The sequence below is a fragment of the Delphinus delphis genome, chromosome 4 (assembly GCF_949987515.2).
Source record: "Delphinus delphis chromosome 4, mDelDel1.2, whole genome shotgun sequence".
NCBI lineage: Eukaryota > Metazoa > Chordata > Mammalia > Artiodactyla > Delphinidae > Delphinus > Delphinus delphis.
The window spans coordinates 70,598,415-70,619,885 of record NC_082686.1 but is presented as its reverse complement, the minus strand read 5'-3'; the positions used below and the strand labels follow the sequence as shown (position 1 = coordinate 70,619,885).

The following is a 21,471-nucleotide window of genomic DNA, read 5'->3' as shown; positions in this document are numbered from 1 at the left end:
TCTGGGGAAGGGCTGTCGGCAGAGGGATGAGGGGGCCTGGGGAGGTGGAGAGGGGAGAGACCAGGAGGGGCTTCAAGAGGGTATGGCATGGCTTCGACTTGACATTGTCGGCGCTGGGAAGTCTCTTAAGAGTTTGCTGCAGGGACACTACATTCATCTGGAATCCCTTCCAGGCCTTACTCCTGTGGCCCTTGGTCCTTTTCCAGCGGGCCCACCCCCGGGGGCGTGGGAGCGGTGGGCAGTGCTCCCTCCGTGCCCTAACCCTGACCTGGCTCCTTGCTCTTCCGCCGCAGGGAAACACGGGAGTGCTCGTGGGTGTGTTTCTGGTGTCCTTCGTCGCCCTGGTGGCCCTGGTCACAGTGCTGTCCGGCATCGGGGTTGGGGAGCACTGCGACGTGGGCACCGGCGGCGTCTACTCCATGATCGCGGCGGTCCTCGGCGGGCAGACCGGAGGCGCCATCGGGCTGCTGTACGTGCTTGGACAGGTGAGGCCACTGGCCAATGGAATCGCTTACCTTGCCTTGCTTTCTGCCACCTTCTTCTCATCCACGTTCCCCTCTGACCTGGTGACAGGCAAGTGGGCAGTTGCGGGGAGCTCATAGTGGAAACAAGCTCATAGTCCAGGGCCCTGACCCTCAGTCCAGGGCTCCGTCCTTTCCACCCCCTTTGCCTCTGGAGTCCTGCTTCCACCAGGGAGCTGGGTCTGGGCTGGGACCATCCTTACAGACTGTTCTAGGGAGGGGAGTGCACAGCAGTGGCCGGAGCCGGGGTGGCAGCTGGGTGGCCCGGTCCCGGGGGCACTTTTACACTGAAAAGGGGACATTTTGCCTGTGCCAAGGACTTCCTTAGAAGCAGGCTGTTCTCAAATGAACCGGAGCTCTAGGCGCATTGATAGCTTGATGGCCTGAACAGGGAGGCTGAAAGCCCCTGTGTGGATGCTGTGTCTGAGAAGGAGAATACTAATGTGGATGGAGGCCCTCAGAAAACCACTGAGTAGGGAGAAGTACTGAAGCGTGTTTAGCTAAAACACAGGGACGGTGACCTAATGCTGAGGAAGCAAATGCGGACCTTAAGAAGCAGCTCTTTGTAAGCACTTCTTGGACTGAAAAAGGCTTTAATGATGGTGCAAAGGGTGGTGGGTGGCTGAAAAAACAGTTAAAAGAATCTGTCTGAGTAAGAGTACAAGAGTCTCCTCAAAGAAAGTGTCGGTCTGTTTCTTTTATTTTTAAAGCAGCAGGGGCAGGGTATTGTAGCAAAAATACATCTGATTCTCCAACAGCACAAAGCTGTGTGTGTGTGTGTGTGTGTGTGTGTGTGTGTGTGTAGGGGAGATGTGTGGAAGGCAGACACATGGTCAGTGCACTCTTAAAAACAACTTGCCTTTATGGAGAAAGATCTTTAAGCATGGGAGTTTGGAAGTGAGTAATAAACTGTCAGTTTACTTTATTACCCTGGGGATTTGTATATCGATTTTTTTTTTTTTTTTTTTTTTTTGCTTCTCTGCTATTTTATAGCCAAGCAGTCTGCAAGATGGACAAACAGCAGTCCTCACTTTCCCTGCTCTCTGGGTAGACAAAAAGCTCCACTCTTGAAGCAGATACCACAGACAGGGGACCAGCGCTGAGGTTTGGGCCTCCCCACCTCCCAGAGAGAGGAAGCCTCCTGTATGTGAGGTGACTTGGAGGAAAGGTACTCACAAAGAAAGACACAAGCTACCAAAACTCAAGAAGAAACAGAAAATCAGAATGCACCTACATAAGTAAAGAGATTGAATTAGCAATCAAAAAACTTCTTACTAAGAAAAGCCAGAAACATTGGTGCCCCTCTGGTCAGGGTCCTCTCCATGCCTCTGCTGCTTCCGCAGCTGAGCTGGGTGGGCTTCCTAATCAGGGTGTGGCTGCTAATCCTTTTTATATGTTGCTAGATTCAGTTGGCTAGTATTTTGTTGAGGATTTTTGCCTATATATTATGAGGGATGTTGGTCTGTAGCTTTCTTGTGATATCTTTGTCTAGTTTTGGTGTCATGTTCATGCTGGCCTCACAGAATGAGTTGGGAGGTGTTCCCTCCTCTTCTATTTTTGGGAAGAGTTTGTGAAGGATTGGTGTTAATTCTTCTTTAAACGTTTGGTAGAGTTTGGTGGTGAAACCATATGGTCCTGGGCTTTTCTTTGCAGGAAGTCTTTTGATTACTAATTCAGTCTCTTTACTTACATAGGCGTATTCCGATTTTCTGTTTCTTCTTGAGTTTTGGTAGGTTGTGTCTTTCTAGCAGTTTGTCCATTTTATCTGGGTTATCTAAGGTTTTGGCATATAATCATTCATAGATTCCCTTATAATCTTTTTTTTTGTTTTTGTAAGATTGGTAGCAATGGCCTCCCTTTCATTCCTGATTTTAATCATTCGAGTCTTCTCTCTTTTTTTCTTACTCAGTTTAGTTCAAGGTTTGTCTGCAAAGAAGCAATTTTTGGTTTTGTTGCTTTTCTCTATTCTTTTTCTGACCTCTATTTCATTTATTTCTGCTCCAATCTCTATTATTTCCTTCCTTCTGCTTGCTGTGGGTTTAGTTCACTCTTCTTTTTCCAGTTCCTTAAGGTGGAAGGTTATGTCATTGATTTGAGATCTTTTTCTTCCAGGATGTGGTTGGGTTTTCTGAGGGTCCTTATTCCTGTTTCTTATTACCCCTAATTCCCTCATCCCAGGGCATGCATGCACTCATGTGTCTTTAGTAATTGCCAGAGGAGATGGCCTGTTGTGCCCCGGAGCAGGGTCAGCAAACTTCTTCTATAGAGGGCTAGAGAGTAAATGTTTTAGTTTTTTGTGAGGGTGTCATAGGTCTCTGTCACAGTGACTCAACTCTGCTGTGTAAGTGTGAAAGCAGCCATAGACAGTTTGAAGCGGGCATGGCTGTGTGCCAGTCAAACTTATGCCCAAAGCAGGCGGCAGCAGGATTTGGTCAGAGGGCCGAAGTTTGCCGGCCCTTGCCCCAGAGCATCAACGTTTAGGAGATACAGACGCTTAAAATAATGATTTTTTTTTTTCCTTTCCACGGTACGCAGGCCTTTCACCGCTGTGGCCTCTCCCATTGCAGAGCACAGGCTCCGGACGCGCAGGCCCAGCGGCCATGGCTCACGGGCCCAGCCGCTCCGCGGCATGTGGGATCCTCCCAGACCGGGCACGAACCCGTGTCCCCTGCATCGGCAGGCGGACTCTCAACCACTGCGCCACCAGGGAAGCCCTAAAATAATGATTTTTAAAGCTTACAAAATCTTTCCATTTCCTTGTATCCTCCCAAACCCTTCCCCATTCATCTCTCTGAGACGTTGATGTGGGGCCTGTAGTGTGGGGTCAGACCCCTGGGCCAGTGGAGGAGGCGATGAACTGGGGTCTCTCCTCACTCCCTGCCCCACTCACCTGAGCACTTCTTTGGGGCTGCTTACCCTGGACACCAGAATATCCAGCTTCAGCTTGCACTGTCCTGTCTAAAAGCATTTATTCATGGCTTACCTGCTCTTCGCTAGACTCTGTAAAAACAGTGGAGGACGGGAAAACTTTCAGGGACCTGGGGTTTGCATTGTGGGAGGGAACACATATGTAGGACATACAGCCAACCAATTCAAACTTTAAACTAGGGATTTCGTGTGAGAAGGGAAGGGGTGTGGAGGGACAACTCTGGCTTTCTAGGTAGGTACCCAAAGATGGAAAGAAAATTGCCTATGATTGTGAAAATGCAATTTTTTAAAAACAGAGGCCCTGGAAGGGAGGCGTTACACCCTGAAAATATAGCGGGTGACACCCCCTGCTTCCTGTGGCAGAGGGTTAGAAGTTCTCTGTAGAGGACGAAAGAGAAAAACGAATGCCTGTGATTATAAACTTTAAGAGCAGATAAAAAATTTTTTTTAATATAATAAATTCTGGGGAGGTTTATGCATTAAACAAATCGAAAGGGATGTTTTCCAATGAAGAGGAGCTTCATGGTTGGAAGGGAGACCATGTCTGGGGTGGTTGGATTGCTCTGGGGAAGGGCTGGCAGCCGCTGTTGTCCACACCTCTCCCGAGGGCAGGCCGGAGCCCGGGCCAGGCCCGAGCTCACTGGCTGAGAGCCGGCTGTTGGGGAGCCTTGCATCCTAGATGCACTGTGCTCTGTGTGCCCAGATACAGTTTTTGCATAAACAGAATAATACTCTCAATATGTTTGTTTTTATTTTCCTTTATAAAATTGCTTTACAATTACAAAATGATGTTCATTGTAGCCAGTTAGCAGCATATCAGAGATAATTTAAAGAAAACGTAGTTTCCCTCCCCTCCTGCAGTAACCAGTGTGAACACCTAGCATCCTCTTCAGCACCTTTCCCTGTGCTCATCTACATGAATTTATGGATTTTTGAAGTGCTTGCTTGTTTTTTTTTTTTTTTTTTTTTTTTTTTTTTTTTGCGGTACACGGGCCTCTCACTGTTGTGGCCTCTCCCGTTGCGGAGCACAGGCTCCGGACGCGCAGGCTCAGCGACCATAGCTCACGGGCCCAGCCGCTCCGCGGCATGTGGGATCCTCCCGGACCGGGGCACGAACCCGTGTCCCTTGCATCGGCAGGCGGACTCTCAACCACTGCGCCACCAGGGAAGCCCCGTGAAGTGCTTGCTTGTTTTTAAAAAAAATGGGGACAAATTTCATACTCTATTCCATGACTTTTATTTGTCACTGAACAGTAAGTCATAGACCTTCTAGGTCAATGCTTTGAATCCATGCTTAAAGTAGTTGCTTAGTATTGTATAATATAGATGTACGTTAATTCGTGACACATTCTTTCTCTATTCATTTTTTTACTCTCTTATGTAAGAGTAGTTTTATTCCTTTTCTCATTTCTAAAAGTCTGTAATTTTGCTCTTTCTCTTTTCCTCTTAATCAGGTTGCCAGGTGTTTATGTATTTTATTGATCTCAAAAAAAAAATCAGCTTTTGTTCTTTATATCCTTTCATATTTTTCTTTCATTTCATTAATTTCATATATCCTTTTATTAAATACTTCTTCCTACTGTCTTTTTATTTATAATGATTTTTAAAGTCACTTAAGTTAATACTTTGTTCATGTATTTTTCTGCATTTTAAAACTAATATAAACATTTAGAATTATACTTTTTTCCCCTTCTGAATGCAGGATTAATGTGCTTCCCAAGTTTTAGAATCAATCCTTTTTATTACTTTCTAGATAATTTGAAATTTTAAAAATTTCTCCATATTTTGCCAATGTGGCTCAAATTTATTTCTGTTGTATTTTCCCCCTCGTTGATTTGGAAGTTCTATTGATACTATGCTTTTCATTCTGTGGGTAGTTATTATCTACTTTTAGAAGCTATAATTATACTTTTTCTATACTTCCCAAACAAAAACATTACTTGTTAGCTCCTCCACATACCAAATATAAAATCTCTATGATACTTTTACTTACCTACATTCCATAATTACCCTTACCTCTTACCCCCAAATCCTTAGATTTTGAAAAGGTGGTTTAATTTTGGGCTGTTATAGCTTTCCCTTAAAAGTAAGTCTCTTCAGTTTCAAGAATCCTGACTTACAACTTACGTTGCAAATTTCCAGTGACATTACCATCATTTATTTAGCATTAACAAAGTATTTTTATGAAATTCATGGCTAACTACTGTTTCCTTTACATCAGTAGCTAATAATAAAGTAATAATGATAATGCCAATAGCTATTATTTCTCCAACTCTAACTATGAGCCAGGTATTGTTCTAGGACTTTACACGAATTATCTCATTTAATCCTCACAATAACCTTTTTTTTTTTTTTTTTTTTTGCGGTACGTGGGCCTCTCACTGTCGTGGCCTCTCCCGTTGCGGAGCACAGGCTCCGGACGTGCAGGCCCAGCGGCCATGGCTCACGGGTCCAGCCGCTCCGCGGCATGTGGGATCTTCCCAGACTGGGGCACGAACCCGTGTCCCCTGCATCGGCAGGCGGACTCTCAACCACTGCGCCACCAGGGAAGCCCTAACCTTTTTTTTTTAAAGGTGGTTTCTTCTTCTTCTTTTTGTTGCTATTTAAATTATCTTTTTTTTAAATTGAAGTATAGTTGATTTACAATAGTGTGTTAATTTGTGCTGTACAGCCAAATGATTCAGTTGTGTGTGTGTGTGTGTGTGTGTGTGTGTGTGTGTATACACACATATACACATCCATTCTTCTTTTTTTAATATTCTTTTCCATTATGGTTTATCATAGGATATTGAGTTTAGTTCTTTGTGCTATACAGTAGGACCTTTATCCATTCTGTATATTATAGCTTACATCTGCTAACCCCAGCCTCCCACTCCATCCCTCCCTCAATCACCTCCCCCTTGGCAACCACAAGTCTGTTCTCTATGTCTGTGAGTCTGTTTCTATTTCATAGATAGATTCATTTGTGTCATATTTGAGATTGCACATATAAGTGATATTATTTGTCTTTCTCTTTCTGACTTACTTCTCTTAGTATGGTAACCTCTAAGTCCATCCATGTTGCTGCAAATGGCATTATTTCATTCTTTTTTATGGCTGAGTAGTATTCCATTGTATATATGTACCACATCTTCTTTATCCATTCATGTGTTGATGGACATTTAGGTTGTTTCCATGTCTTGGCTATTGTGAATAGTGCTGCTGTGAACATAGGGGTGCATATATCTTTTTGCATTAGAGTTTTGTCTGGGTATATGCCCAGGAGTGGGATTGCTGGATCATATGGTAATTCTGTTTTTAGTTTTCTGAGGAACCTCCATAGTGTTTTCCATAGTGGCTACATCAACTTATATTCCCACGAAGTGTAGGAGGTTTCCCTTTTCTCCACATCCTCTCTAGCATATGTTATTTGTAGAGTTTTTAATGAAGACCATTCTGACCATTGTGAGGTGGTACTTCATTGTAGTTTTGGTTTGCATTTCTCTAATAATTAGTGATTTGAGCATCTTTTCATGTGCTTATTGGCTATTTGTATATCTTTTTTGGAGAAATGTCTGTTTAGGTCTTCTGCCCATTTTTCGATTGCATTGTTTGTTTTTTTTGTTGTTGAGTTGTATGAGCTGTTTGTATATTTTGGAAATTAAGCCCTTGTTGGTCGCATTGTTTGCAAATATTTTTTCCCATTCTGTAGGTTGTCTTTTCATTTTGCTTATAGTTTCCTTCGCTGTGCAAAAGCTTGTAAGTTTGATTAGGTCCTGTTTGTTTATTTTTGTTTTTATTTCTGTTGCCTTGGGATACTGACCTAAGAAAACATTTGTATGATTTATGTCAGAGAACGTTTCATCTATGATCTCTTCTAGGAGTCTTATGGTATCATGTCTTATGTTTAAGTCTTTAAGCCATTTTGAGTTTATTTTTGTGTAAGGTAAGAGGGGTTCTAACTTCACTGATTTACATGCGGCTGTCCATCTTTCCCAACACCACTTGCTGAAGAGAGTGTCCTTTTTCCCCTTGTATATTTTTGCCTCCTTTGTTGAAGGTTAATTGAATGTAGGTGTGTGGGTTTATTTCTGGGCTCTCTATTCCTCACAACAACCTTTTGAAGTAAGTGCTATTATTATCTGTGTTTCACAGAGGCAGACATGAGCCACAGAGAGGTTGAAACATTTTCCCAAGTCACACAGCTAAGGCTGGGAGCCACAGCATTTGGCCTTAGGTAGTTTGGTTTCATAGGCTATGCTTCTGACCACTGTGCTCTTGTCACATATCCTCCAGAGCTTTTCCTTTTTTTTGTTACTGGCATCTTTGGGCTAAAAAGTGATTTTAGGTACAAACCTGAGAGAGGGGCGCTACTGGGGTTACTTCAGTAATCGGTTTGGAAGCTCCAGGTGCAAACAGTCATATTCAAGTTCTGGCATCACCCTCTGCATGTGAGAGACCTCAGACACCTGGGAAAGTGATGCCTGTACAAACGATAATCAGTACTACATTTTTTTATTTTTTATTTTTTTGCGGTACGCAGGCTTCTCACTGTTGTGGCCTCTCCCATTGCGGAGCACAGGCTCCGGACGCGCAGGCTCAGCGGCCATGGCTCACGGGCCCAGCTGTTCCGCGGAAGGTGGGATCCTCCCGGACCGGGGCACGAACCCGTGTCCCCTGCCTCGGCAGGCGGACCCTCAACCACTGCGCCACCAGGGAAGCCCTCCCCTACATTTATTGGGCTTCCCCCCCTCACCCAAATACAGACAGAAATGCCTACTCTAAATTTGGGGAATACCGACAATGATGTTATGTCTATAGCTGCAAAGTGAGCCGATCTCAGTGACGAATGGAGCCTCCTTGGTGAGCTCCCCTCAAACACAGAAATTGTATAAGCCTTCTTGTCTTTATATTAACGGACTAGAACTTAATGGTGTCTGCTTCCCGGAGCATTTTTCATACAGTCAACATATCATGAAGTATTTATAGATTGTTTGCAACGTAGTTAGCAAATGCAGGGGATTTTAGAAGGCGCAATCAGCATAAAATTTTTTTAAAGATGTTTGCGTTCTTGGTGTGTGTGGGGGGAACAAACTTATATGCATGAAATAATAATAGAATACAGAGCCAGATAATTAATTGCAAGGTACCATCAGTAAGCGTAGTATTTATTCAAAAACAGGGGATGAGGAAAGGCTTCATGGAAAAGGAGGAACTTGACTGTGGTTTGACTATAGTTTGTTTCCTGAGAGAGCAACAAGTGCAGAGCGACAGTGATGAGAGTGCCCTGCTGGCCCTGGGGGAGGGTAAAGGGACCAACCCGATAAGAGAAGGGGGCTGAGGAACTATGGAAAATGAGGCTGGTGTTATTTTCAAATGCTTATTTGAAATTATGTTTCAGGTTTTTTAAGAGGTAGCATCATGACTCTCAGGCAAATATAAAATAAACATGTGCCAAAGGGTTTATTTAGCTCATTAATTAGTGGAGGAGCCAGTAAGATGTTAAGGTTGAGAAGTGAGGTATGGACCCTCGACGGATACAGATCAAATCCATAAATTCCTAGTTCAGCAATTTCATAAATAAATATAAGGATAAGATTGCTAGGTTAGCTACAAAACTGGTTAATGTCTTACAGGACCACAAACCCTAATCTTTTGTGTTGTCTGTTCCACCAGGCAGGAGTTCTGTACATCTCTGCAGGAAGAAAAAAATCCATAAGTTAACATGTAACTTCACTAAGTCTGGGACATTTGATACATTTAACAGTGAGTAGAACTAAGTACATTCACTTAGATAGTCCTTGGGTAGCCTTTGTTCCATATGACATTGGAAGGACGTGCTGCCCACTTTTTTTTTTTTTCTTATTTCTGAGTTTTAGGTAATTTAAAAAATAGGGCTTCCCTGGTGGCGCAGTGGTTGAGAGTCCGCCTGCCGATGCAGGGGACACGGGTTCGTGCCCCGGTCCAGGAAGATCCCGCATGCAGCGGAGCGGCTGGGCCCGTGAGCCATGGCCGCTGAGCCTGCGCGTCCGGAGCCTGTGCTCCGCAGAGGGAGAGGCCACAACAGTGAGAGGCCCGCGTACCACAAAAAAAAAAAAAATAATAATAATAATAGTGACATGCAAAGAAATAGAGAAAAAACTGAGGTTTGCTTCAGTGCCCTTCTAAGGCTTTGAAATGGGACTCCCCCTTGTGCTCCTGTTCTCTATTTAATTCTTCACAGGGGCCTCTATAGGTCTCTTTGGCCCAGAATCCCATCTTCTTCCTTCCACAACCTTTTCATCTTAGTTACCACCGACAATCATTCTCCCCTCTGGATGGTGGGAGAGATGTAGACGAGAAGAAAGAGGGCCCCAGGCAGGACTCCTGAGCAGGAAGGGCTCATTTAACCCCCATGATGGTTCCTGGGTGTTGAATTCCGAAGGTGAGCAGGGTCCTCGGTGCCGGGCAGCCCTGCTGCTTTTTTCTCTTGCTGACTCTTCCTACCTCGAATTGCCTGTCAGTGTGTTGCAGGTGCCATGTATATCACTGGCTTCGCTGAATCCATCTCCGATCTGCTGAGCCTCAGGAATCTCTGGGCCGTGCGAGGAATTTCAGTTGCGGTGCTTCTGGCCTTGCTGGGGATCAATCTAGCGGGTGTCAAATGGATAATCCGCCTCCAGCTGCTGCTGCTGCTCCTGCTGGCCGTGTCCACGCTGGACTTTGTGGTGGGCTCTTTCACACACCTGGACCCAGGTAAGCCTTTTGGAGTTCAGCAGATGGCCTTATGGGGCGTCTGCACTGCTTTCTAGATGTTTGTAGGTCTGGGTTTGCAAGACGACCCCCAATAGCCTTTACCTGCAGTGAGTGTGTGCTGTTCCCGAGCAGCTGAGGGGTGTGTCATGGTGCAGTTTCAGAGGCCAGAAAGCCCCTCCTCACATAGACATCTTCACCGGGCACATTGCCCATGTTTCTTTTTATTTACTTGCCGTTAAAAAAAAAAAAAAAAAAATTTAGATAAAGACCAGAATTAAGTAGAACTGGATTTGACAAAGATCAATTCATGAAAGTGATTATACGCAAGAAATAAATTTGGGAGTAGGGAAGGAAATAGATTTTAATTTTATCTGTCATATTTTATTTCTTTTTAAAAAAAGACTTGTTGCAAACATAACAAATGTTAACAATTGTCATTTCTGGGAGAGCGGGACAGATATGTGTTTGATTGTCTATAGTTTTCAATATTAAGTTTTTTCAGAACAAAAATATGAATCTATTAACTAAGCTTAAAGAAAGGAAATAAACAGCAGGGTATTCTTTTGTACCATTTGGAAATGGTGTCATATATTGATAATCAATCAATCACTGTTTACTCCAACCCTGGATTTTCTGCAGCCTTGAGGATACATGGCAACTCTAATCCTAAATCCTAGGCTCTGACTGAGACGCTATTACCCAAAGTGTCCATAATTTTGTAGCTTTGTGATTTGGGGTGGTTTGGCATCAAAAGTCGTTGTTTTTCTCCAGAGTACGGAACTATTCCTGGGATGCTGTAGGAAAAAGATAACTGCCTGATATTTCACACTTCGGGTACTTTGTCTTTTTATGGCAATAGTGACTAGGCATCTACATTGGAATATGGACAGAGAAAGGGAGCTGGGGCCACCAGCTGTGTCAACAAAGAAAAAGGAAAGAGATCAAGAGCACAGACCAGCCACCTCTAATGGTGGTGGTGGCGGCGACGGCCACTGTATTGGATGAGCACTTCTGGGCCAGGCATTTTGGCTATAGCACCTCACAGGGCTTATCTCATTGTCATAACCTCATGGGGGAGGAACAGTTATACCCACTTAACAGATGAGGAAAGCAGGGATTATATAATTTGTAGTAACGCATGGCAGATCTGCGTGTGAAACTGGATCTGTTTGACTATAAAGCTGAGCTCTTTCCTGAGGTGGGAACAATACCACTGTCTTTCTATGATAGCGGCTCTTCTTTGCCCCTTCAAGGCTGCCCCTGGGGTGTGTTCTAAACAGTCTCGTCTTTCATAAAAGTGTTGGTTGCGGGAAGGTGACAGTTCAGTTGGTACACCCTCATCTGGCTTTATTGCTTTTTCATCTATTAAGATTCTTCTGCCGGAAAGGTCACTCATCTGAGCTCCCTGCGTGCCCCCTACCCTCTGGCATCGTGGTCCATCCCCCAGAACCTCCAGACTGCCCCATGATCTAACATCTAAAATGTTAACCCCTGTACATCGGGGAGCCCCCAGGGCCCACTCCAGTGCTAAGGGCCAGTGCAGTGTCCAGCCTGAGCCTTGCAGCTTGCTGAACATTTGGAGCATCTCCACTGGGGGGAAGGAGTGATTTTTTTCCTGGCTTTGCACCACGCTGCAGAGACAGCCCACATCCTGAGAGAAACCTGCTGGCTGTTTGGCCATCAAACTATCAGTGAAGGGGAGAGAGAGAGAGAGAGAGAGAGAGAGAGAGAGAGCGAGCGAGCGAGAGCGAGAGAGCACTCCAGACTTCATGCCTGGGTCCTTTCCGCCTGCTGACATGGTTGCTGCAAGAGCATAAGTAGTTAAATTGCACGGTGATGCTACCAGCTTCTTGGAAACCTCCGTGGGCTGTCGTATTTGCCTTCTTGATTAGAAGTTTTCTTGGCTGCTCTTCTGACTTACTCCAAATATTTCTCTTTCCTTCTGGTCAGTACATTACCAGGGTGTAGTGAGAAATGAAATTTATTTTCAATTATTCCCATAGTAACTGGCCCCTCTAGAATCTGTTTTTGGTATCACTGGTGTTTTATATGGGCTGCTTTCTTTGCAGTTAAAAATCCAAACTGAAACTAGACCATAAACCTTCAGAATGGGTTTAGCAGAATTATTTCAACTCTTTTAGAAAATGACATACATGTAGACATTTGAAAAAAAAAACTGGAAGAGAGACTGGAAGGAACTAAGCCCAAGTGTTAACAGTGGTCATCTTTCTGCTGAGAGTATGGGTGACTGTATTACCTTGTTTCTACTTTTCCTTCAATTAGTTAGTGCTATTTAAAAAAATAATAATAGACTTCAGTTTTTAGAACAGTTTTGGGTTTATAGAAAATTAGCACAGAGTACAGAAGTCCCCATATCCTTTCTCTCTCCTTTCCCTACCCATTTCCCCTATCAAACCTTGCATCAGTGTGATACATTTGTTGTAATTGGTGAACCAATAGTAACACATTATTATTAACTAAAATTCATGGCTTAGATGAGGATTCATCCTTTGTGTTGTATAATTCTATGGGTTTTGACAAATATATAATGATATGTATCCATCGTTACGGTATCATACAGAATAGTTTTAATGCCTTAAAAATTCCTGGGCTCCATATATTTCACCCCCGTCCCCTACCCCTAGCCCCGAACTCCTGGCAACCACTGATCTTTTTATTGCCTCTATAATTTTGCCTTTCCCAGAACGTCATATAGTTGAAATCATACAGCATAGAGCCTTTTCAGCCTGGCTCTTTTTCACTAAGCATTATGCAGTCAAGGTTTCTCCATGTCTTTTGTTTTGTTTTTGTGTGTGTGTGTGTGTGTGTGTGCGCGACTTGGTAACTCATATCTTTCTGTTACTGAGTAATATTCCATTGTGTAGGTGTACTACAGTTTGTTTTTTGTTTTTGGTCCATTCACCTATTGAAGGACACTTTTGTTGCTTCCAGCTTTTGGCAATTATGAATAAGACTTCTATAAACATTTGTATGCAGGTTTTTAATGAAGATGTAACTTTTAAGCCCATTTGAATAAATACCTAGGAGCATGGTTGCTAGATCGTATGATAAGACTATATTTGCCTTTGTAAGAAACTGCCAAACTGTCTTCCAAAGTAGCTGTACTGTTTTGCATTCCCATTAGCAACAAATGAGAGTTCCTGTTGCTCCACATCCTCGTCAGCATTTGGTGGTGTCAGTTTCTTGGATCTTAGCCGTTCTGATAGGGGCATAGTGATATCTCATTGTTACTTTAATTTGTAATTCCCTAGGATATATGATATTGAGCATGTTTTCATATGCTTATTTGACATCTGTATATCATTTTGGGTGAGGTCCCATTTTTTAATTGGGTTGTCCTCTTATTGTTGAGTTTTAAGAAGTCTTTATATTTTGGATATAAGCCCTTTATCAGATATATGTTTTACAAATATTTTTCACAGTCTGTGGCTTGTCTTTTCATTCTTCTAGCAGAGCCTTTTGCAGAGCAGAAGTTTCTAATTGTAATGAAGTCTAACACCAGTTTTTTTCTTTCTTGGATTATGCTCTTGCTGGTGTACCTAAAAACTCACTACTAAACCCCAAATCACCTAGATTTTCTTCTATGTTATCTTCTAGAAGGCTTATAATTTTGTGTTTTACATTTAGGTCTATGATCCATTTTGAGTTAATTTTTGTGGAAAATATACGGTGAATATCTAGATTTTTTTTTTTTTTTTTTTTTTTTTTTTTTTGGCATGTGGACGTTCAGTCGTTCCAGCACCGTTTGTTAAAAAGACTATCCTGTTTTCATTGAATTGCCTTTGCTCCTTTGTCAAAGATCAGTTACCTGTATTTGTGTGAGTCTATTTCTGGCTCTTTGTTCTGTTTTATTGCTCTATTTATCTATTCTCCAGTACCACTCTTTTATGATTATTATAGCTTTATAGTGAGTCTTAGAGGTGGGTAGTGTCAGTCCTCCAACTTTGTCCTTTTTCACTAGTGTTATTTTTAAGGTCAGGAAAAAAAAGTTTTTGAAATACTTTTAAGTCTAACTTTATTCCTTTCCCTTTCCTTAAATATAAATGACTTTAAAGATCCAAACAATCTTAAATGTATAAAGTAAAAATGTAGGAAGTGAAAAAAAAAACAAACCCTCCATTTCCCCACTTCTACTCTCCAGAGGGAGATTGGTAGGTATTCATTGCTATTGCTTTTGAACAGATTACCCCCAAATTTAGTGGCACAGAACAACAATAAACACTTATTATTTCTTGCCTTTTCTGTGGGCCAGGAATTTGGGTATAGCTTGGTCAATGGTTCTGGCTCAGGGTTTCTCATGAGGTTCAGGGGCTGTGGACATATGAAGGCATAACTGGAGCTGGTGGATCTGACTGGCAAGTTTTATTGGTTGTTGGCAGGAGGCTTCAGTTCCTCTCCATGTGGTCCTTTCCAGAGAGCTGCTTAAGTGTCCTCAAGTCATGGGGTGACTGGATTCCTCAAGAACAAATGAGAGAGTGAGAGTGAGAGAGCGAGGGAGGGAGGGAGGGAGGCGGGGGGAGGGCAGAGAGAGAGAGAGAGAGAGAGAGAGAGAGAGAGAGAGAGAATGCGTTATCCTTTTTATGATCTAGCCTCAGAAATCACATAGCAGCGCTTTTACCACAAGCTATTTGTTAGAAATGAGTTACTTAGGCCCTCATTCAAAGAGAGGGGATTTAGTTTCCACCTTTTGAATGGAGAAGTATCAAAGAATTTGCAGACACATTTCAAAACCACAACAGTTAATTTTAAAATCAGAAAACAAATTAAATACACTTGTCAAATTTTAGTTTTTCTTTTATTTCAAAGACAACATTAATGTTTTTATGTTGTAAAAAATTTTTTTAAATTTGAAATATAAAGCAAAAAGTGAAAGCTCTTTCCCCTTACTCCATTTCCGCACTGCCATCCCCAGAGGGAGATTGGGGAACATCCTTCCTGTCTATTTTCTATACATGTACAAGCACATACGCACATGTGCACATACATAAACGTATAAACATAGTTCTTTGTAAAAATGTAATTCTACATTGTCTTGCTGCTCCTTCTCTCCCAACCAATAACGTATCCTGGACACCCTGCAATGTCAGTACATTTAGGATTCCCTCATTTTTTTTTAACACCTGCCTAGTCTTCCATATTCCATATAAAACATTAATTTATTGATGGATACTTAGGTTTTTCCAGTGTGTTGTTGTTACAAGTTGCTGACATGAATATCCTTGTGCAAAATTTGAAGGACTGTTTCTGGAGGATCAAGGCTTATCAGTAGAACTCATAGGACATCGATCAAGCACATTTAAAATTTTTTTGGGTTCTACCAAATGGCCTTGAAATAATATTTTTCCACTCTGAACTCCCAGTAACCGTATGTTAAGAGTTATTGATTCCCCAAACCCTTGACAGTATTGGATATGTTCAATCTTTTCAATGTCTGCCATGTGATGGGCACAAATGGTGATCTTCTTAAAACTTTGCTTTTCTTAAATCATTAATGAGGGTAATATTATTCATATTTTTATTGCCACTTGTATTTATTTTTCTTTGAATTGTCTGTACTCTTTCCCTATTTTTCCTTTAGGTTTTCTTACTTTTTAATGATTTATAGCTCTTCTACCTTAGCCATTAATTTAACATAAAACAGATATTTGTTTGGCTTTATATCAGTCTAGACAATGTTTGTTATATATGTTGAAAAAATTTTCCTAACATGTCATTTGTTCTTTTAAAATTAATTTTTATATGTAGTAAAGTAATACGGCTAGTAAAAATACTAATTTTTGAGTCATATCGTGTACTCTGATTGCTTTCTTTTTGTATATTTTTCAGCTTTTCCTAAAATTAAATTTACTCCGTGTATTAGTTTCATAAAGCTGCTTTAACAAATTACCACAAACTTAGTGACTTAAAACAATAGAAATTTATTCCCTCACAGTTTTGGAGGCTCAGAGTCTGAAATCAAGGTGTTGGCAGGGCCGCACTCCCTTCAAAGCCTGTGGAGAATGCTTCCTTGTCTCTTCTAGCTTCTGATGGCTCCAGGAGTTCCTTGGCTTGTGGCTGCCTCACTCCAGTCTCTGCCTCTGTCTTCACGTGGCCTTCTCCTCCTCTTATCTCTCCTCTGTGTGTATCTTAATAAGGAAAACTTGTCACTGGAAATGGGTCCAACTTGGATAATCCAGGATAATCTCATCTCAAGAGCCTTAATTATATCTGCATAGACCTTTTTTTCTTTCCATATAAGGTCACATTCACAGGTTCCCAGCATTAGGACGTGGGCATATCTTTTGGGGGTCCACCAGTCAACCCACTACATTCCATTTTTTCATTTGCTTTCTTTTCTAGGTGATTATCGCCATTCTAAAAAATTCTCTGTAGAGCTTTCAAATACTTATAGGCATTTTCCTCAGTGCTCCCTATGTTATGTTTTCTCTTGGCGACTCCCTCCTCATTGTCCTTCTCCTGGATGGACAGTCTCGGGCCTGATCACAGCTGTTATACTGGTACTTGCCTTCCCTGCTCCCTGGTGTTGGTCCCTGTTGTCTGGATCCCAGATCATCCTCTTCTGTCTACAACGGAATATGTCACTTTTCCACTTTCACATGTTATTGGTAGGAGATATAAAAATGTAGGCTGAAAATCATTTTCCCTTATGTAATATTGTGATTTATAATAAGATATGTATGTATTTGGTCTTCATCCGTTCCTGGCATAGAGCTCCTAAAAACCTTAGAATTTCCAGTGATGAGAACTATAAGGTATCTTTTTTTATGTTAATGAGGTGACTTTTGGAAAGCATCTCAGGATGGGGGCTGGTTGCCAGTGGAGCCAACCTTGTGATCTGGGGGTTGGAACTTTCATACCCCCCCTCCCCCACCTCAGGGGAGAGAAGAGTGGTTGGAGATTGAGTTCAAATGCCAGTGACCAGTGATCTAATCAGTCGTGCCTGTGTAGCGAAGCCTCCGTAAAAACCTTAAAGGACTGGGTGTGAAGAGCTTCTGGGTTGGCAAACACATGGAGATGAGGAGACAGTGGCTTTCAGAGAGAGCACGGAAGCCCCGTACCTTGCCCTGTGCGTCTCTTCCATCTGACTGTTCTTGAGTTATATCCCTTTGTAGTAAACCGGTGATCTACTAAGAAACATGTTTCTCTGAGTTCTGTGAGCCACTCTAGCAAACTAACTGAACCCAGGGAAGGGATCTTTGAAACCTCCAATAGCCTGTGGGTCAGAAGCACAGGTGACAGACAGCCTGGACTTGCGAGTGCCATCTGAAGGGGAGGGGACAGTCTTGTAGGATGGAGCCCTCAGTTGTGGGATCTGATGCTGTCTCCAGGTAGATAGTGTCGAATTAAGTTGAATTGTGGGAGACCACGCTGAATTGCCAGAGGATTGCTTGCTGTGGGGAAATAAACATGAATCATGAATTTTGAAGTCACTGTTGCTCTACCTTCTACCATTCAGCAGCATCTAGGAGTTTAGTGCCATTCTGATTTCTCCTCTTGGTAGGTAACCTGTTTCTTCTCCTCAAAGCGCTTAAGATCTTCCCTTTACCCTGAGATTTAAAATTGCATAATGAAATTTTTTATTAATTGGACCAAGCACTTTCCATTTGGAATTTTCAGTGATTTCTGCGACAGTTTCTTCTTTGTTTTCTCTGGCTTTGTTTTTTAAAATTTTCTTGAATTCTGGCTCGTTGGATAGATATTGGAGCGCATGGTTTGAACCTTCTGTTATCATTATATTTCTAATCTTTCTTCTATAGTTTATTCCTTTTTTTCCACCCTACTTTATGGGAGAGTTCCTCACCTTTACTTACAACCTTTTAACTGAATTTTTGGTTTTGGCTATCCTTAATTTCCATGAGCTCTTTGTTGTTCTCTGTTAATTTTAAAATCATATCCTGTTCTTGTTTTATGGTTATAATATCTCCTTTTGACTCTTTCAACCTATAAATTATAGGGGTTTTATTTTCTTTTGAAATTTTGTTCTCCCCTCTATATCACCTGTTTTTTTCCAGGCTTCTTTGTTTCTGTTAGATCCTGTTTTGTTTTCTGAGTTAATTGCTGCAAGCTGTCTCCAGAGCTCTCTTATAGTCCTTGGTCGTTCCTTCATTTTTAAGGAAGAGGCCCTGAGAGGCTGATTCGAAGTCTACGTGCAGAGTGGGTGGCGGTTGGCAGGAGGGCATCACTGTGGGGTGATGCTGTGGCAAAGTGGGCTCTTTCATCAGAAGTCTCCCAAGTGTCAGTTTCTGTAGGTCTTTCCTCTGGTGCAGTTCATATTCTCCAGAAAGTTCTCCAGTCTCCTGCCAGGGGCACGCCTGGCTGCCACAGTCCTGAGAGCAGGGTGGAGGTGGGGGACAGTGCTGGGGGCCTCATGTTCAGGATGCACACTTGCCTTTAGTGTGGTGTTTTTCACCTGGCACGTCCTCCCCTCCACTCAAACCGCTGTGCCATATCTCATCCCTACATCTCAAGCCTCTGTGTCATATCTCTTATATCATCTCCAAGCTTCCCCTGAGAGTGGATATTCTCATCACCTCCATTTCCTCACCTCCTGACTCCTTAGCCTGCAGGCAGGCAGCTCGGGGCCTCTTCCTTTCCCACCTCCTCGCCTGCTTCTTCCAAAACATGCATCATTGCACAAGGCTCTGTGGAGACACAGAGCTGCATTACTGTAAAAAGCTAAACAGCAGGACGACTTAATTTAAACAAGGTACTGTCAGGCATTTGCTTGGCTTAAAGTTCCTACAGTACCGTTTTCTTGGATTATATTTTCATTTATGTGAGATGAGTGTCATGCCAAAACGATTTTATTGCTGGAGAAGTCAGGCCGATAGAGAGAAAATACGTTTTAGAAAATAAAGTGACATGTGGCACATTTTAATTCTTTGTTCTACATTTAAAAATGAAATGGTGCATCTCCAAGCCTCACTTTTTGGCTCTCTAGGAAGACTGCTGCCTGGCCCAGCTCTTCAGTACCCTCCACTCCCACGCCCATGTTGTACACGCCGGTCTGCCTTGGCCACCTCCACTGGGGTGGCTTGCTGGGCAGTGCACAGCCGTGGCCAGCACGGCTTCCCTCGTGCTGAGCCGGCAGGTGGGAGCTGGTTCTGCCTGGTGAGGGAGGGGGCTTGTGCTTGCTTGTAAGAAGGCCAGGGCCACAGCTCAGGAGCTATAAAAGGAGTGGGTCCAACATGCCTGACTCTGCTGTCTGTGAAATTTCCCAAATCCAGAACCTTTACTCTTTCTTATTCTTGACCCCTTTCGCACCATTGACAGCTGTCTCAGTCTATTCAGGCTGCTGTAACAAAGTACCGTAGACTGGGTGGTTTATAAATACCAGGTATTTATTTCTCACAGTTTCAGAGCTGGAAGTCCAAGGCACCGGCAGATTTGATGTGTGGCGCAGGCGTGCTTCCTGCTTCGTAGACAGCTGTCTTCTCACTGTGTCCTCGCATGGAGGAAGGGTGAGGAAGCCCTTTGGGGTCTCTTTTATAAGGGCATTGATCCCATTCATGAGGATTCCACCTTCGTGAACTAATCACCTCCCAGAGGCCTCGCCTCCTAATGCCATCACATTGAGGGTTAGGTTTCAACATGTGAATTTGGAGGTGGGGAGACACAGACCTTCAGTCTTCCTATTTCTTCTAGGACACAGCACTGTCTTGGCTCTCCTTTTAGTCTTCCTGTCCCCTGATGTGGGCAGGGGGCCCAGGGTCAGTCTTCTGCCGTCAGTATTTCTCTCTGTGCTCTCTCCTTCAGAGAGCCTTCCGCCATCACTGACGCTCAGGTGGCTCTCACCTGCTTCTCCAGCTTCCTTGAACTCAGCTCCCGTAGCACCAGCTCCTAGTGGATCACTACCTGGATGTCTGAACGTCACCTTGAATTAGAGACAAGCAAGACTGAACTACTCAATTTCTTTCTCTTCCCTTTATTTATTGTCTCCTCCTCACCCTCTCCCCCCACAAAAAACAATAAGCAAATAATTAGCTTATCTTCTGAATTTCCCCAAGCCTGGAAAGCTTGGTGTTAACTTTTATTTCTCTGTCTAGGTTTAATCCTCCTATCTTTTTCAATCCCACAGCTCTCACCTTAGATCAGCAGATATCATTTCTTACGTGGGCCACTTAGATGATTTGCAAATCTAACTTGATCCCTCCAGAACCTTCCCACCATCTCCTATAGGCAACCAACATCTCCTATGTACTGAAGCCAGATTACTTTTCCTAAAACAGTGCTTTGCTTATGTTGCTCCCCGGCTTAAACATCTCCAGTAGTTTTCTATGGACTACAGGACAAAACCCAAACCCGTTTGGGTTTCATTCAGTAAGCTTCATTATTTCATTCAGTAAGTGCTAAATTACTTACTTGGTTGTATCTCCAGCTTGGCACCTCTCTGAACCCTCTTCTTCCCCAGAATATGTCTACTCACTGGTTTATAAATACATATGAATGCACCTCTGTTTCTATTTCTGGAATTTTCTTTACCACGCTCTATTTAACCTAAGTTCTTGCTCTTGGATGAAATAGTAGGGGAGAACGTACAAGCAGATGACACGGTCTAAAATCTAGGAGCCTCTGTGTGGCCTGAGCAATGTCAGATGTTCTAAGCCTCGGTTTTCTCATCGGTGAAAATGAGGATAAAAGTAATGTTTACATCTCCAGGTTACCTTCCTGCCCAGCTCAGTGCGGCGGCCAGGCCCGGGGAGTTCAGTTGAGGTAAGAGGCTGCAGCAGTCTGCTCAGACCTCCCGGGATGTTCATGAGGGCATTTGAGACTCTGGTTCCTCATTAAAATTTTTTAAATATACTGATGAAGTACTTCAGCTCTACAGGAAATAATATAACAGATACTTATCTATCCACACCCCAAACTTCATGGATAATATTTTGCCAGTTTTGCTTCAGATCTCTATTAAAAATAAAAATAAATGAAGCATTACAGACATAGTTTAAGCTGCACTTTTAACCACTCCCTCTTCTCCCCAGGCGACCACTATCTTGAAGCTGATGTATGTCCTGGCTGTACGTTTTAATTTTTCCACCGTATGTAGACAGTTGATTTCTACTATTGTTCAGTGTTTGTTGTATACATTTAATCATACTGCATGGATCCTTTCATTTGATAAATATTTGAATGGTAGATGCATGAATTATCTTGTAGTTTGCTTTTCTCAGCCAACATGTTTTTGAGATTTATCCATGTTATGACATGTGTCATTTCATTTAGTTTAATTGCTCACAGTGTCATGGGAGACTCAGACAAGTAAACCGTTACTGAGCAGTGGCAAGTA

At 42.8% G+C, this 21,471-nt stretch overlaps 1 protein-coding gene across 1 annotated transcript in view; it reads left to right on the top strand.

The window, feature by feature from the left end:
• The first annotated feature begins 282 nt into the window (after positions 1-282).
• The window catches only part of SLC12A8 (solute carrier family 12 member 8), a 108,382-nt gene continuing 87,193 nt past the window's right edge, over positions 283-21,471 (top strand). Inside the window, exons 1-2 of the mRNA XM_060009920.1 lie at positions 283-485; positions 9,932-10,163. Of these exons, the coding sequence (XP_059865903.1) occupies positions 420-485; positions 9,932-10,163 (298 nt within the window). The 5' untranslated portion in view covers positions 283-419. The remainder of the gene's footprint in view (positions 486-9,931; positions 10,164-21,471) is intronic.